This window comes from Pelodiscus sinensis, chromosome 28, assembly GCF_052426305.1.
Source record: "Pelodiscus sinensis isolate ZL-2025 chromosome 28, ASM5242630v1, whole genome shotgun sequence".
Lineage (NCBI taxonomy): Eukaryota > Metazoa > Chordata > Testudines > Trionychidae > Pelodiscus > Pelodiscus sinensis.
In genome coordinates this window covers 7,189,149-7,205,962 of record NC_143079.1, presented here as the reverse complement: position 1 = coordinate 7,205,962, position 16,814 = coordinate 7,189,149, and the positions used below count along the sequence as shown (strand labels likewise).

General features: G+C 47.8%; 1 protein-coding gene across 1 annotated transcript in view; it reads left to right on the top strand.

Annotated features, from left to right (window-relative positions):
• Positions 1-16,814, top strand: part of LOXL2 (lysyl oxidase like 2) — an 89,896-nt gene that overhangs the window by 38,090 nt on the left and 34,992 nt on the right. Inside the window, exon 4 of the mRNA XM_075910805.2 lies at positions 10,793-11,004. Coding sequence (XP_075766920.1) covers positions 10,793-11,004 — 212 coding nt within the window. The remainder of the gene's footprint in view (positions 1-10,792; positions 11,005-16,814) is intronic.

Sequence of the window (16,814 nt, the reverse complement as noted above, 5' to 3'; positions counted from 1 at the left end):
TCCCTCTCATGGCTGGGACGGCCACCGCGGTACCCCCCAAAGTGTGGAGACACCCCTCAGTAGGGTTGCCAGGTGTCCGGCTCTGAACTGGACAGTCCAGTATTTGAGATTTCTGTCCGGAAAACAAATTGAGAAAATACCGGACATAGAAATACCAGTATTTTCTAATTAGGTACGTTTTATTATTATGAGTATCAGTACGTAGTTGCGTACTGCCTGGCTGGTAGACACGCCCTGCGTGATGAGCATGTCTACCAGCCAGGCAGTACGCAGCTACGCAGTAGAGAGGAGGGCAGTGGGACCGGGGCGGGATGGACTCTCTGGAGCCGGACTCGCCCGTGCGGCCCGCCGGGACCGTGCACGGGATGGGCAGCACCCCGGGATCTGCGTGCGCCCGGGACAACCCCGCTCCCCACCAGCTGATTCTCTCCCCCAGCTCCTGCTTCCCATCGGCCGGTTCCCCGCCCCCCCCCATCTCCCCTGACCAGCCCTGCTCCCCACCGGACGGTTCTTCCCTGGCCAGCCCTACTCCCCCCAATCTCCTCCTGGCCAGTCCTCTCCCCCACCCCAGATCTGAGATCAAGTGTGTCTGGTATTTTTTTTGAAGTCATCTGGTAACCCTACCTCCCAGGGCCCTACCAGAGCGGGGATTTGAGGACTGTCCGTGGCCTTAAGACAAGTCAAGTTTAAGACCCCGATCTAGCCCCTTCGTAGGTATAGCAGAACTAAAGGGATAAACAGGCAGATTTTTGTGCCACTCCCAGATTTTTTTTCTTTTAAATGTACTATGAATAGTGGAGACGGGGGATCAGATTCCCAGGACTAAGAAACCAGATCCAGTCTGGTCCGTGCAGTCATCTGCGCCCACAGGAGTGTTTCAGTGATGTGGCTGTCCCAAGCAGTGGGCTAGATGGGAGAGGCGATGAGCAGCTTGTTTAGAAGGAAATGTTTATTCTGCCTAATGGAAAACAGATGGCAAATGGCAATGGGAAAATGTTTGAAGGTTGTGCAAGCCTTTTGTGATCATATCTAGCTAGATATGGGAAGGTTTAATCGGTTAACTGCTGGGGCTGGAGCATCTCCCCCTCTGCTTTGGGCAGGGGACTGCTTTAGCCCTTGGGGGGGGGGCACTTTTTGCGGAAAAGCGTCCATGCCAATCTAGACGCGCTTTTCCGCAAAAAAAGCCCCGATCGCCATTTTCACGATTGGGGCTTTTTTGCAGAAAACAAATCTGAGCTGTCTACACTGGCCCTTTTGCGCAAAAGCTTTAGGAAGTCAGTGCTTTTGCGGAAATTCAAGCGGCCAGTGTAGACAGCTGGCAAGTTTTTCCGGAAAAGCAGCTGATTTTCCGGAAAAACTGGCCAGTCTAGACACAGCCTATGGCTACATCTACACTGCAGGCTTCTTGTGCAAGAACTGTTTTGCACCAGAGAGCGTCCACACTGCCATGTGCTTTTGTGCCAGAGATGTGCTTTTGCGCAAGAGCATCCATGGCAGTGTGGATGCTCTCTTGTGCAAGAAAGCTCTGATAACCATTTTAGCCATAGGGATTTCTTGTGCAAGAAACCCTGTTGCCCATTCACACTGCCTTCTTGTGCAAAAGCTCTTGCACAGAGGGCTTATTCTTCATGGGGAGAGGAATAACTCTTGTGCAAGAAGCCCTCTTTTCTGACACTTTCCTGTAAATTTACTTGCACAAGAATGCGCTTGCAGTGTAGCTGCTCCGCAAGTTTTTGCACAAGAACAGCCATTCTTGCGCAAAAAGCCTGCAGTGTAGACATAGCCTTTGTTTAACCAGTTATCCAATTTAAATGGGATTCTACATCCCTATATCTAATGCTTCAAGAAAGCATCCAATTTGGACAGGGAAACCGAACCAGCTGTGATGCATGTAAACCTCTTTGAAACTGGGGCTATGTCTAGACTGCAGGCTTCTTTCGGAAGAATCTTTTCCAGAAGAGATCTTCTGAAAAAACTTCTTCCAAAAGAGAGCGTCTACACAGCAAAAGCGCATCAAAAAAGCGATCTGCTTTTTCGAAAGATAGTGTCCACACTGAATGGATGCTATCTCGCATGTAAGCTGCGATTATTATGGACCAAGTGGCCACCAGGGCACCTGTGCTTTTTCCTCTTTCCTCTTCTTTCGAAAGAACTCCCTCTTTCCCATCCACACACACCTTTTTCCTCATAGAAAGAGGTTTTCCAATGTCAGAAAAGCTCCGTTGTTCTTTCGATTTTCTTTCAAAAGAAAGCGATTGCAGTGTGGATGTAAGTGAAGTTTTTTTCGGAAAAACAGCTGTTTTTCCGAAAAAAAAACCCCTCTGCAGTGTAGACATACCCTGGGAGTCTTTCTTGAAAACTCGCAACCCAACTTTTATTTTTACTGTCTCTGCACAGGCTCTGTGAGTCTGAAATTTGTGATTTCATAATACCCTTGGCTGTTGCTTACGTGGTAGGTGTTGTCTCCAAGGCTGTAGAGGAGGAGTGAGGAAACCTAATACGGACTTGAGAAAACAGTGAGGAAGCAGGGGAAAAAAATAGATGGTTCAAACTGTTACAGTTCTTGGAACTGTAGTTTGATTTATGTATTTGTGTGCTAGTAGCTCCTAAGGGTCTCAGCCAAGCTTAAGTCCTCGTTGTGCTAGGCATTATGCAAACACACATGAGCGACAGCCCTAGTGTGAAGAGTTCACAACTGAATAGACAAGACATGCAGAAGGTGGAAAAAAGAAAGTATCGTTCATCTGTTTCGTGGATTGCATTATGAAATGAGAGCCCTCTGTGCTTGTAAAACTAAACTGGCTCTGTATAGAGCTATTTACATAAGAACGGCCATACTGGGTCAGACCAAAGGTCCATCTAGCTCAGTATCCTACAGCAATGTTGCGGTTAGCATTCTAGCCATATGCACACAGGCCGACTTTCTGGTGTTTCTTCCAAAGTCTCCTCTCCTGCCATCTGAGCTCCAGATTTCCCTGTCTGCAAAATGGGGATATGGCACTCAGAGATGAAGGGATGTGGCCACGCTCTCACTGTGTCTGTGGCAGAGTTGAGAACTGAACCCAGCTCGGGGAAGTCCCCACGGGTGCCTCTCTTTCCTCCTGTTTATCTCAGTCTGCTTTAGGTGGCTGTTTTACTTCATCAAACCCATGCTGTGCTAGTTGAAAGTGAGCTATTTTTGGCAGAGCTATTGCTTAAAACCCCTAGCCAAAGATCTGCCATGCTTTCTCTTGCACCTAACCCCCTTCCTCCTCCTGCCTTGTTTCAGCAGGCTCTTCACACCTTTCTTGGGTAAAACAGCTTAAGTCAAGGATGAGAAAATCTGGCCTGAGAATTGCTTGTTGCTTGTGTGTTGGCTCGCTCTCTGCCAAACTACATTGAGATAAAACAAGGGCTGCAGTTTGTGGCCAGGTGCCAGGCAAGGAAGGAGTAGACACATTTATCTCTGTGAGTGGAATCAACCATGCAAGAAACATGATCCTTTCAGAGAGAAAGTAACTCTAGAGATATTAATGCAATTGCTGGAGCTGGCTACATATCAGCTATATGGGCAAGATGTTTAATAAACAGAGACAGGCTGAGGTTTTGGATCCAGATCTGGATTAGGGTAGTACTTGAATGTGAAGCCAAAGTGGAACTGAGATTTCGGATAGTTGAGACAGCACCTATGTCCCAGTAACTGTTGGTGCAAATAGGTGGAAGTCATACAAGACTCCTGCAGGGGAGGATGTGTTAGGCAAGAGGCATGGAAATTCATTATGTTCATCATTGCTCTTGGTTTTATCTGCTTTGACCCATGTATGCAGAAGATGGCTATTGGTGAGGACCCTTTTACAGTAAGGGAAGTGTTAGCAAATCATTACATGGACTGGGTGAGTCAAGAGTTCTGGGTTTCATTCCTTATGCTGCGCTGAGTCCCACAGCTGCAGATGAAGCACATGGGCATCTGAGAATGAGGCCTGAGTTTTCCCATCTGTAGCTAGGGCAATAGCTACCTAATGTGCATCATAGGGATGCTGTTAGTCTTGGTTAATAAAGTAGGCTGGGAAGGATGGTCTTGTAAGAGGATGGTTTTATGGCGGAGGCTCAGAAAGCCTGCGTTCAAGTTCATGCTCTGCCACAGCCTCCTTATGTAACCTGGGGCATGTCACTTAATCACCTTATACCTCTGTTTCTCATTGATGAAGTGTGGATGATGATGCTTCATTTCCCCCATACTTTTTGTCTTGTCTCGTTAGACAGTAAGCTCTTTGGGACAAGGCCTGTCTCTTACAATATATGTGCAGCATATAGGACTAGAAGCAATGGGCTTAAATTGCAGCAAGGGAGGTTTAGTTTGGATCTTAGAAAGTTTCAGGATGATTAAATACTAGTTAAATTGCCTAGGGTGGTTGTGGAATCTCCATCTCTGGAGATATTTAAGAGCAGGTTAGACATACATCTATCAGGGATGATCTAGATGGTGCTTGGTCCTGCCGTGAGGGCAGGGGACTGGACTTGATGACCCCTCGAGGTCCCTTCCAGTTCTGGCATTCTATGCACATGAAAAACAAGAACTCTGCTCTGGCTATTAAATGTTGTTTGCTATGTTTCCTTCTGATTTTATGTGAAGTCTGTTTTCACCATTAGCCCAGCTGTTATAGGTGTTAGTGTTGGAAGGATAAAGCGCATGTCTGGGTGTACTTACTATATCTTTGGCTACTCACCAATTAAAGTGCAGCCTCAGAACATAGCCATAGAGAGAAACCATCCAAACCCACACAGCATTAGGGTTTTTGGGAGAGAGTGGGAGAATTGTGCCAGTCCTTTTAAAGAGTTCCCATACATTTCGTTGGTTTGATCATTACCTATCCTGTCCCCACCTAGATCTGCTCTTCTTGATTCTCTCTATGGAAGTTTTGCTGGAGTCACAACTGCAAAGTTAGACCCACGATTAAAGCATTTTGAAGAGTTGTTTGGTTGCAAATGGCAGAGAGAGAGAACAACCGGGTGAAGAGGGGGAAATAAATGTGGCTTATACTCGCTATTCAGGCAGACTGCGAAATGATGTTTCGTGCTGGCCTGTTAGAGCCATTTGGAGACTGAAATATAGAAAGGATGATTTATTTCCTGCCAGTTTGGTCATTTCTTTTCTCCCGGGCCAAGACAAAATACAAATCAGGACAAATGAAGAGTGGTTCTATTTAAGCCAAGAACAATATGACTTGCTGGCTGGCTTTTTTATTTATGTAGTTTGGTGCATGAGCTTCTTCTGAGAGAGGGAGGTGTGGCTGTTAGGAAAAACTATTTTGGATATTAGGAAAAACTATTTCCCTAGGAGGGTGGTGAAACACTGGGGTGGGTTCCCTAGGGAGGGGTGGACTCTCCATCCCTAGAGGTTTTTAAGTTCTACCTTGACAAAGCCCTGGCTGGGATGATTGAGTTGGGATTGGTCCTGCTTTGGGTAGGGGGTTGGACTTTATGACCTCCTGAGGTCTCTTCCAAACCTAAGAATCTTTGATTCTATGACTGGAACCAGGAACTCAAGTTATAATCCTGGCTCTGACACCGATTCCTATCATGACCTTGGACAAGTCACTTAAACTCTCAGCATTACAGTTTCCCCATCTGTGAATTCGGATAGAGGAAGTGTGATGTGCCCAAGTGAAACAGTGGCAAAGCTGGGAAGAGAGAACCTCTGGGGTCCTGACTTGTAGTGCCCGAATCTAATCAGCAGACCCCAGCCTCCTTACAATGAGTCACTGGCAAAACTGGAACATGTGCCGCTCACGCCCTAGACCATGTTCCCAATGCCACGGATGTCAGCGCTGTTCTGGGAATGAACATTATCTCATGCTTCTCCTGGTGGCTGCCTGTGCAACTGCAAAAGCAAAACTCAGGACAGCACAATTGCTTTTTTTTTTATTATTTTATATAACCTTCCTAAGATTCCCAGAAGGAAAGTCATGTTGGTTTGTAACTGTAAAAACAATGATGAGTCTTATGGCACTTTAGAGACTAACAGATGTATCAGGTCATGAGCTTTTGTGGGTAAAACCCACTTCATCAGCTGAGTTGGAGTGGAAATTACAGACCCCAAAATATATATAACAGCAGAAGTTGCCTGTCACTTGTAGGATCAGTGTTAATGAGGCTAATTAAGTCAGGGTGGAAGTGTTTCATGCACAGCATTTGATATGGAAATGTGAATATCAAAGGTAGGGAAAGTTGCCTTTGTAGTGACTTGACCAGTTCAGAGCTTGTTGATAGTACTGAAAGTGTAAATGAACTCCAGTTCAGCTGTTTCCATCTGTAATCATGTGATAAAGTTCTTTTGTAGAAGGATGGCTACTTTTAAATCCATTAGTGAATGTCCAAGGAGGTTAAAGTGTTCCAATACAGGTTTCTGTGTGTTACAATAGCTCGCACTTCCTAAGATTGCAAGTCTTTCTCTGAGGAGTTTGTGTGGGTAACTTTGGGAAGTATCCAAGGGGAAACTGATGGGTTCCTCTTTGCCTGTTGCTCTGATGTTGGAAATCCCTAAAGCTGGGTGTTTGCAGCCTTCCCGTGATATGATGCTTTCAGCCTTTTTGGCTTCCATAAGAAGGACTGGGAAACAATAGTTTACATTTCAAATCTGGTCTTGGGAGACACTGCAAAGCTCAAATCCGCCTGGCCAGGACCGAGTGCGGAGCTGTGCAGTGGAGGCTCTACAGATCATAGCAGGGAGGGAGCCCTGTTGTGGTGCAAATGGGTTTTCCAGATTTGTGCAGAAGGAGCCGTACAATACACAGCCTCTCTCTCACCTCCCCCTTTGCAATAAGGATTCTGTGCATTCACATGGAACTGTGTAGGGAAAAAGGCCCCGTGAGCTGAAATGTTCAAAGGAGCCTAAAGATGATAAAAGCCCAGCTACAGACAAAGTCCTGCAGCTACCCCAGCTCTTAGAATAGTGTTAGCCCTATTTTAGAAGGGGGTAAACTGAGGCAGAGAAAGGATAAGCTCTTTGAAACAGGGACTGTATATAGCACCTAGGACAATGGGGGTCCTAGTCCATGATGTGGCATCCTCAGTGCTGCTGTCAGACACCTCATAAATAATGAGAAGTTTGGGCCAAATTTTCAAAAGTAACCTCTAGTTTTGGGTGACACAATTGAGACGCAATAGGGTTGAATGCCAAGTGCCCAGAACTGCAGTTAAAATTGATGGGAACAACAAGAGCTCAACCCTTCTGCAAGATAAATACTTGGGCATGAATCAAACCATTCAGTCAAAATGGATAGATGCTTGAAAAAATATAGTCTAAGTGAGTTGCCCAAGGTTTCCAAATGCGTCAGTAGCAGAGCCCACAAGAGACTTCAGGGCCCCCCCTTTTCCCAACACACTAGGCCAGAGCCTTGGCCAGTTGACTGTGGTGGAGCAACACCTGTTAATATTTAGCAAGTTTCACATGGTGCTCGCATATCACCGAGTGTGGGCTTTCTGTGTGCTCTCCATCCAAGTGCAGATTTCTTTTCTAGGCAACTCTGAATCTAAATGTGACTTTTCCTGCCTTTAGCAACAGTATTTGTAATTGATCACGGTGGATCAAAGCAGCACATTTACTGTTAAAGTGTTGGGCTTTGTTCACTTTTAAGCAATTAAACTTGAGGCGAGGGAGAATTTCACAGCTGTGATGGGAACTATGTACTTTTATACTGTGGACAAGACAAAGGATTTCTCCTGGAAGCTTCATATACACTTCCATTAGCTTGTTAATCACTTGCCACAGCAGATTCTTTTTTTTCCCAGTCAGCCTGAGCTGTGGGCTTGAATTTCTGAGCGTCTTGCTGCCCTCCTGCCCTCATGGAGGCTGAAAATGTGAAATCCATCTGGCCCTGTTGTGACTCATCTCCTGCCCCCAGTGGATTTCATCTAAAGGAGAAATCCAGGTTGAGCAAAGAGCGAGTGCACACAGACAACTGGGGAGATCCCTTCTAGGACTTCTGCTCTTGGGGGGAGGGGGCTGAAAGATGGGAGGAAGGCTAGCCCAAGGGCTTGCATGCTCACCTAGGACTTGGAACAGCTGCGTTTCATCTGCTTGCCAAAGGTCCGTCTGTGTGTGACTCTGAGTAAGTCACTTGGAGTGTGTCTACCATGGGTGAAAAAAAGGTTGCGGGAGGTAAGCCCTCAGCCCCGCCCCTTCGGACCAGGCCCCGCCCCCAGCACCACAAGGAGGTGGGGCAGTGCGTGGCCCCAGACTCCTCCTCCCCAGAGCACCAGGGAGGTGAGAGGGTGAATGGTCCCAGACTCCCAGCCCAAGAGCCCGGGAAGGGCAGATGCTGGAGCACAGCACTCTGCCCCTAGTACACCTACAGCAGGCATTCTGGGGGTGGAGTGTGGGTGGGTCCATGCTGGCGGTTTGGGAAGGCGATGCCTCCCCCTGCCTATGATACCTGCCGCCCCAGTGTCTAGACTGCAATTGGTGTTGTGATTGTGGCTACGCCTAGATTGCAGGAATTTGTCGGCAGAGGCGATGCAAATGAAGCGCTCATTAGCATTCCTAGTGCTGTCATTTGCATAGTCTCTTCCGATCCTTTTTGCGGAAGAGGTTTTGCGGGAAAAAAAGCGGCGTAGACGGGTCCATTTTGCGCAAAAAAACCCTTTTGCGCAAGATCCCTTATGCCTCAAAAAAGGAGCTATACAGGATCTTGCGCAAAAGGGTTTTTTTGGGCAAAATGGCTTCATCTACGTGGCTTTTTTGTGTGCAAAAACCTCTTCCGCAAAAAGGATCGGAAGAGACTATGCAAATGACAGTGCGAGAAATGCTAATGAGCACTTCATTTGCATCGCCTCTGCCAACAGAGTCCTGCAGTCTAGACATAACCACTGTGTGAGGGGGTCACTCACCACCGTAGCAGGGGTCCATCATCTGTCCCCGGAATCAGTCCATTCCGCCCGCACAGGCCTCCGCTCACGTGGCGTTTCCCCTCTGGAATCTTCTAGTCGCGTTGCTCTCTTCACCACACTGCCCTCCAGCAGTGCCCAAGTCACTCGCTCTGAGCCCCCCTTCCGGGGGATTGGTGTCTCCAGCAGGCCTGTCCGCAGGCCTGGCAGGCTGGCCGGCTGGCTGTCCGAGCGCCCTGGCCCAGCCTAACTCTCTAGCCCTGCCCTAGCTCCAGAGAGCGTCCTGCTCCCTTGGCAGCCAGGCTCACAGCCCTGCCACAGGCCTCACAGGCTGGCCGGTTGGCTGGCTGGCTGGCTGGCTGGCTGTCTGTCCAAGCGTCCTGGCCCAGCCTGACTCTCTAGCCCTGCCCTAGCTCCAGAGAGCGTCCTGCTCCCTCGGCAGCCAGGCTCACCCTGCCTTGGCTGAAGCAGCCCTGCCCTTTTATAGCCCCCAGCTGGGCCTTAATTGGCCAATGCCGCCCAGCTGGGCTGAACTCCCCGGGCCTGCTCCAGGCTGGGGTTTGGCTCTTAAGGGGCCAGTACAGGGCAGCTGCCCTGTTACACACTGTAAGAGAAAATAGACAGGCATATGCCAGCTTTAATTTAGTTGGCATGGGTACCAGTTAGTGGCATGGGCTGGGTTCCCTAGGGAGGTGGTGGAATCTCCATCCCTAGAGGTTTTGAAGTCCCATGGCTGGGAGGACACTAGAGTAATAAATAGTCATTAGTACCTGTGGCCGGTACTGAGAAATATGATGCACAAATCCATTGTGTGATTATATGAATTTCAGGCCCAGCTCCTTTTTAGGCCTTCAAGACCCGCTGGTGTAGATTAGCCTAACCTCAACCCAGGCGTGTGTTTAAGGCACAAAGCAAATCATGCCTAAAATGCAAAGACGGGAGCTATTCCCCCCTCCTCTCCTCCCATTGCCACATGCTAAATTCTGCAGCGCAGCCTGGAAAGATGCAGCCGTCGCTGGTCCACAGCCGGACCTTCAACTGCACGCACATTTGTAACGTTCCTCGGGTGCTCAGTGGGAGGGCGCATTTTAAAGACGCTGAAAAACTGAAACTAAAAATATGACTCTTCTCTAGCCAAGGGCGATTTTTAAAAATGAAATAGACCAAAATTTTAAAAAACGATTTAAAATATGTTTCACGTAAAGGATCGTTTTTAAACCCCCAGAAATGTCCTGTTTGTAAAGGTCTGGCCACGGTGCCTTCGGCATTCATATTGGGATGGCGAGTTGGGGTTCCCCCCCAATCCTGCACCCCCGTAGCAGCAGGAACAGACTCCACCAGCCAGTAGAATAGAGAGAGTTTATTGCTTCTCCAGGATACAGCACAGCATAGATGTCATCTGGTTACAGGAATTAGGGGCCAGGATGCCTCAGGCCCCTTGAGATGTGGATGACTGGGCTCCCTCAACCTCAGCCTCCTCCTTAGTCTCCCTCTTTCATAGCTTCACCCCGAAACTGCCCCTTCCCCCGAGCACACACCTCTTCTGTCCTGTCTCTTCCCTTCACAAGTAGAACCTGTTTGGCCACTGCCCTAGGGCCTCAAGGCATCCTTCTGCTGGGCCATGCTTACAGACAGCCGCCAGTGGGGGCAGTCCACAGCCCACAGCCCCAGCATAGCAACCAGCAAGGTACTGACACTACAAAGTGACTTGCTCAGCAGGCTAGTGGGGGAGTTGGAACAAGACCTTCTGGACTCCATGTGCTGATTTGGCAAAAGCAAACTTTGCCTTCCCTGTGTCAGTTTATTCAGCTGGGAAACAAGTCAGGCGGAGAACCCAGGTACCAAGCTTCCAGATCCCTGCTCTAACCATTCCAGCCTGTTGCCTTGCCGCAATGCATTCCTAAAACACCCTTTTTTTAATCCTCAGAGCATGAACATCCACGTGGAGGACATACGGTTCCGCGGCATTATCGCTGCCTACCGCAAGCGCCTGCCTGTGACAGAGGGCTACGTGGAGGTGAAAGACGGAGGGGTCTGGAAGCAGATCTGTGACAGACACTGGACCGCAAATAATTCTCGGGTTGTCTGTGGCATGTTTGGATTTCCGGGCGAGAAGAAATACAACGCCAAGCTCTACAAGTAAGAAGGGAGCTTTTCATAAATGCTGGTTGTGTTGCACGAACACTCGGGCCTTGTTCAAAAAAATGCCAATTTCAAATGATTGCAGAGCCTCTAGAATTGCACATACCTCCGGCAATTACTTCATTCCTTTGGATCAGCTTTTGATTCTGTGTAAATATTTTAAATGCAAGGCACTTCCTCTGGAAACCAGGGGTACAGATGGCCAGTTTGAGCCCCATCTTTTGGAGATGATCACGTGTGACACCAGTTTAAAGTCAGACAAAAAGAGGGACTTGAGCCACTAAGTCCTTCTATTTCCAACTGTTTCATAGACCCTTTTCTTTCTTTCTTTCTTTCTTTCTTTCTTTCTTTCTTTCTTTCTTTCTTTCTTTCTTTCTTTCTTTCTTTCTTTCTTTCTTTCTTTCTTTCTTTCTTTCTTTCTTTCTTTCTTTCTTTCTTTCTTCAGAGTTTAAGGTACTGGCATGGGCTCTGTGCATGTGTGTGGCTACGTCTACATTGCCAGGGTTTTTGTGCAAGAATTCCTGTGCAAAAACGTCTTGTGCAAAAGCACGTCCACACCTCAAAGCGCATCGCTCTTGTGATGCGCTTTTGCACAAGAGAGCATCCACACTGCACAGACACCCTTGCACAAGAAAGCTCTCATGGCCATTCATAGAATGGCCATCAGAGCACCTGTGTTTTTTCGGATAGGCTCTTTTTGCACAGGAAACCCCTGCGGAGCGTCCACACTTGCCTTTTTGGGCAAGAGCTGTAGCGCAAAAAGGAGTTATGCCTAGTAGAAGGAGGTTTACTTACACCGCAAAAAGCCCTCTGTTCTGTCGATTGATTGTAGATTTTCTTGTGCAAAAACACGCTTGAGGTATGGACGCTCTATGGGTTTTTGCAAAAAAATGGCCATTTTTGCACAAGAACCTTGTAGTATAGACGTAGCCTGAGTGTAATGTATGTATATGACTTTGGACACAGATCTTCATGGAGACCCATCAGCCACAATGAGACCCCAAGCTGGAGTAAAAATCCATCTGCACAAATTCAGTTGCAGGATCGGGACCGGTGCATGCAGTGACATCAGTTTTAACGGGTTGGAACGGCAGTAAAATGGGTCTCTGTTTTCTCTCACAACACAAGAGCCCTCATTCGCAGGCCTGCCTAGAATTCATGGTCTCTTGCCTAGGATAAAATGTTTATCCAGAGCTCACCAAGCTTCTCTGGCATTTGCCTCTGACCTGGGCTCACCCTGTGTAGTGCCCGAGTGTCTGGCTGCCAAGGCAGCGAATTTGAGGCCTGTAAGTCAGTTGCTGGCCAGGGGCTGTCTGCGCTGGAGAAGTTGGCCAGTAGCTTTCCCACCGAGGCCGTGAAATCTGGCGTCCCCCTGTGAAATCTGGCCTTTTGCTTGTTTTCACCCATGGGGTGCTGATTTCACGGGGGAGACCAGCGTTTCCCAACTTGGGGTCCTGACCCAAAAGAGAAATGCGGGGGGATCACAAGGTTATTTCAGGTGGGTCACGGTGTTGCCCCCCTTGCTTCTCGCTGCCTTCAGAGCTGGGCAGCTGGAGAGCTGCAGCTGTAATGTTGGCCCAGCTCTGAAGGCAGCACCCGGCCAGCAGCAGCACAGATGTAAGGGTGACAATACCGTGCCCATGTCGGCCTCACTTCTGCACTGTTGCTTTCAGTGTTGGTGGCTGCTGACTGAAGTCTGGTCTACACTAGGCCCTTAGTCTGAAATTAGTCCCCACAATGCGTCCACACTACCAAGCCCATTATTCTGCAATATTCTAACTCTGTACACCTGCTTTTCACAAGGAGGAATGCTCTTCCTGAACTTGTAAGTTCAAAATAACATGAGTTTTTTAACAGGAAGTTTTTCTTCACTTAGCATACCATCAACCTGTGGAACTCCTTGCCAGAGGATGTGGTGAAGACTAGGACTTTAACAGGGTTCAAAAAAGAGCTAGATAGATTCATGGATGTTAGGTCCATCAATGGCTATTAGCTAGGATGGATAGGAATGGTTTCCCTAGCCTCTGTTTGTCTGGGAATGGATAACAGGAGAAGGATTGCATTAGGATTACCTGTTGTGATCCCTCCCTCTGGGGCATCTGATGTTGGCAGACAGGACATTGGGCTCCAGGGATCTTTGGTCTGACCAAGTATGGCTGCTCTTATGTTCTTATGAGTGTGGACACTCCAGTGCCACTATTTCAAACTTATTGGCCACCAGGAGGCCTCCCGCAGCTCCCTAGAGTGTTTCCTGGGAGTCTGAAGTAGCCTGTCCCCATTAATAGAACCTGCCTGGGACTGTGTTCCATGCTTCCCCGTAAAGAGGACACGAAACTTCAAATGTGTAAAATTGAGTGCCCACGTGTCGAATTTAGTAAATTCAAAATAATCTCCTAGTGTAGCCATGGCCTAAGGGCCCAGCTCTGCAAGCAGCTGCACAGAAGTTAGGGTGACAACACCATACGATGCCATTCTTATTTCTGCTCCGCTGCTGGTGGCTGCTCTGTCTTCAGAGCTTGATTCGTAGCCAGCAGCCGCTGCTCTCCAGCTGCCCAGCTCTAAAGGCAGTGCTGCTGCCAGGAGCAGCGCAGACATAAAGGTAGAAATACTGCAATGCCTCCAATCATTTTGTGACCCCCCTCACACCTTGTTTTTGCGTCAGGACCCCTACAATTACAACCCTGAGAAATTTCAGATTTAAATAGCTGAACTCATGAATTAACATTGTTAAAATCTCTGGCTGGTGAAATTGACCAAAATGGACGGTGAATGTCGTAGGACACAGTGTTTAAGTGTCCCTAATGTAAACAGGGTGTTACTGCCACTCAATCGTGTGCTCACTTGCACGGGTCATGGAGAGCATAGAATGAGGGAGGAGAATGGGAAAGGGTTCAGAAAAGGGCAACTAAAATGATTAGGGGTTTGGAACGGGTTCCATATGAGGAGAGGTTAAAGCGACTGGGACTTTTCAGTTTAGAAAAGAGGAGACTGAGGGGGGATATGATAGAGGTCTATAAAACCATGAGTGGTGTGGAGAGGGCCGATAAAGAAAAGTTATTTATTAGTTCCCTAAATAGAAGAACTAGAGGACACCAAATGAAATTAATGGGTAGCAGGTTTAAAATTAATAAAAGAAAGTTCTTCTTCACACAGCGTGTAGTCAACCTGTGGAACTCCTTGCCAGAGGAGGCTGTGAAGGCTAGGACTATAACAGAGTTTAAAGAGAAGCTAGATAATTTCATGGAGGTTAGGTCCGTAAAAGGCTATGAGCCAGGGGATAAAATGGTGTCCTTGGCCTCTGTTTGTCAGAGGCTGGAGAGGGATGGCAGGAGACAAATTGCTTGATCGTTGTCTTCGGTCCACCCTATCTGGGGCACCTGGTGCTGGCCACTGTCGGCAGACAGGCTACTGGGCTAGATGGACCTTTGGTCTGACCCAGTACAGCCATTCTTATGGTATGTTAATGCTGATCACTGGGAAAAAACCGGCAATGACCTTTTGGCTGCATGCAGAACAAAACTAGCAGAAATTCTGACTATCCCCTGCAAGCTAGGGTGTGTCTAGACTACATGCCTCCTTCGACGGAGGCATGTAGATAGCCAGATCGGAAGAGGGAAATGAAGCCGCGATTAAAATAATCGCGGCTTCATTTAAATTTAAATGGCTGCCCCGATCTGCCGATCAGCTGTTTGTCGGCAGATCGGGGGAGTCTGGACGCGATGCCCCGACAAAGAAGCCTTTCTTCATCGACACAGGTAAGCCTCGTGAAACCAGGTTTACCTGTGTCGATGAAGAAAGGCTTCTTTGTCGGGGCATCGCGTCCAGACTCCCCCGATCTGCCGACAAACAGCTGATCGGCAGATCGGGGCAGCCATTTAAATTTAAATGAAGCCGCGATTATTTTAATCGCGGCTTCATTTCCCTCTTCCGATCTGGCTAATCTACATGCCTCCGTCGAAGGAGGCATGTAGTCTAGACACACCCCTAGTGTGCTGCAGATCTGTTTTTGTCTCCTGCTGGTAACATAAACACATTTCACTCTTTACAGTTCACAATAAATAGGCAATAAGGCAGCTGCAAAATAACTTATGCTAAGAAATCATCCAGTTTCTCCCCCAAGTGCATGATCTATGGAGCTGGATTAGGCTGGTGTGGGCGGGGAAGAATGATATTTGTAAGGAGGAATAGTAGTTGTTTTTCCTCCCCTCACTGGAGGGCCGTTTCTCCAGGTTCCTGTTGGAGCTGACCGGCTGGCTGGGTTTCATGTTTCTCATTAGTAAGATGAAGATGATCAGTTGAAAAGGTCCTGAGGGCGGAATACTGGAAAGTGGAAAAGCTGCACAAATATAAAACCCAAACTAGAAGTTTTGGTTTCCGGCTTCTAAGGAATACGAGCAGTGAAGTAGTAATTGCTACCAGGTGTCGCTTGTTTGGTTCTGGACTTTGGGAGTAAGGGAACACGTTTCCATCCATGCCTGTTTTCCCTCCTGAGTGAAAGAGGTAGCTCAGCTCGTAATCATTATTGTGCTCCAGTCCTGTACATCAGAACCACATAACCAATTTGCTGTAAAAAAAACCAAAGCAAATCCTTCCCATTCTAATGGCTGGAAGTAACTGTATTTACTAAATAATGGCTTGGTAACTTTCCTTTAACGCCACAGTAGTGCATGTGCAAGGCAGTCTCAGCTAGATTAGATATTAGATATTTTCCTAAGCACTGGAACAGGTTACCTAGGAAGCATGTGGAATCCCCATAGCATCACAGAATCATAGAATTGGAAGGGACCTTGAGAGGTCATCGAGTCCAGTCCCCTGCCCTCACGGCAGGACTAAGCACCAGCTCTCCATGTTCTGAAGCAGTAGGCATTATATTGGCTACTGCAATAGCGAACTAGCCACACTCAACCGGCCAAATAGCCACATGTGGCTGGCAGCTAGCGTGTTGGACACCATGGATAGATCATCCCTGATAGATGCCTATCTGCCGTACTCTTAATATCTCCAGTGATGGAGATTCCATGTCTCCCCTCTTTCTGTAGTGCTCTTTGCTAGTCCCATTCTGTATGTGTGAACCTGATTGTTCTTTCCTAAGTGGAGCACTTTGCATTTGTCTTTATTAAACTTCATCGGCTGTGTCTAGACTGGCCAGTTTTTCCGGAAAATCAGCCGCTTTTCCGGAAAAACTTGCCAGCTGTCTACACTGGCCGCTTGAATTTCCGCAAAAGCACTGACTTCCTACTGTAAGAAATCAGTGCTTCTTGCGGAAATACTATGCTGCTCCTGTTCAGGCAAAAGTCCCTTTTGAGCAAAGTTTTTGCGCAAAAGGGCCAGTGTAGACAGCTCAGATTTGTTTTCCGCAAAAAAGCCCCGATCGCAAAAATGGCGATCGGGGCTTTTTTGCGGAAAAGCGCGTCTAGATTGGCACGGACGCTTTTCCGCAAAAAGTGCTTTTGCGGAAAAGCATCTGTGCCAATCTAGACGCTCTGTTCCAAAAATGCTTTTAACGGAAAACTTTTCTGTTAAAAGCATTTCCGGAAAATCATGACGCAGCCATCCTGTTTACCTCATTGGAGGTTTTTAAGAACAGGTTAGACAAGCATCAGTCAGGAATAGGTTAGGTAAACGTAATGCATCCTAAACATGCGGGGATGGACTAGAGCAGGGGTCACCAACCAGTCGATCGGGATTGACCAGTAGATCTTGGAGCCTCTGACAGGGGATCCTGACTGGTTTGGCCAAGAGGCTCTCAAGAGTGGGCACCTCAGCTGCCCCTCCCTCTACTGCTGCGCATCTCCTGCCATTTGCCT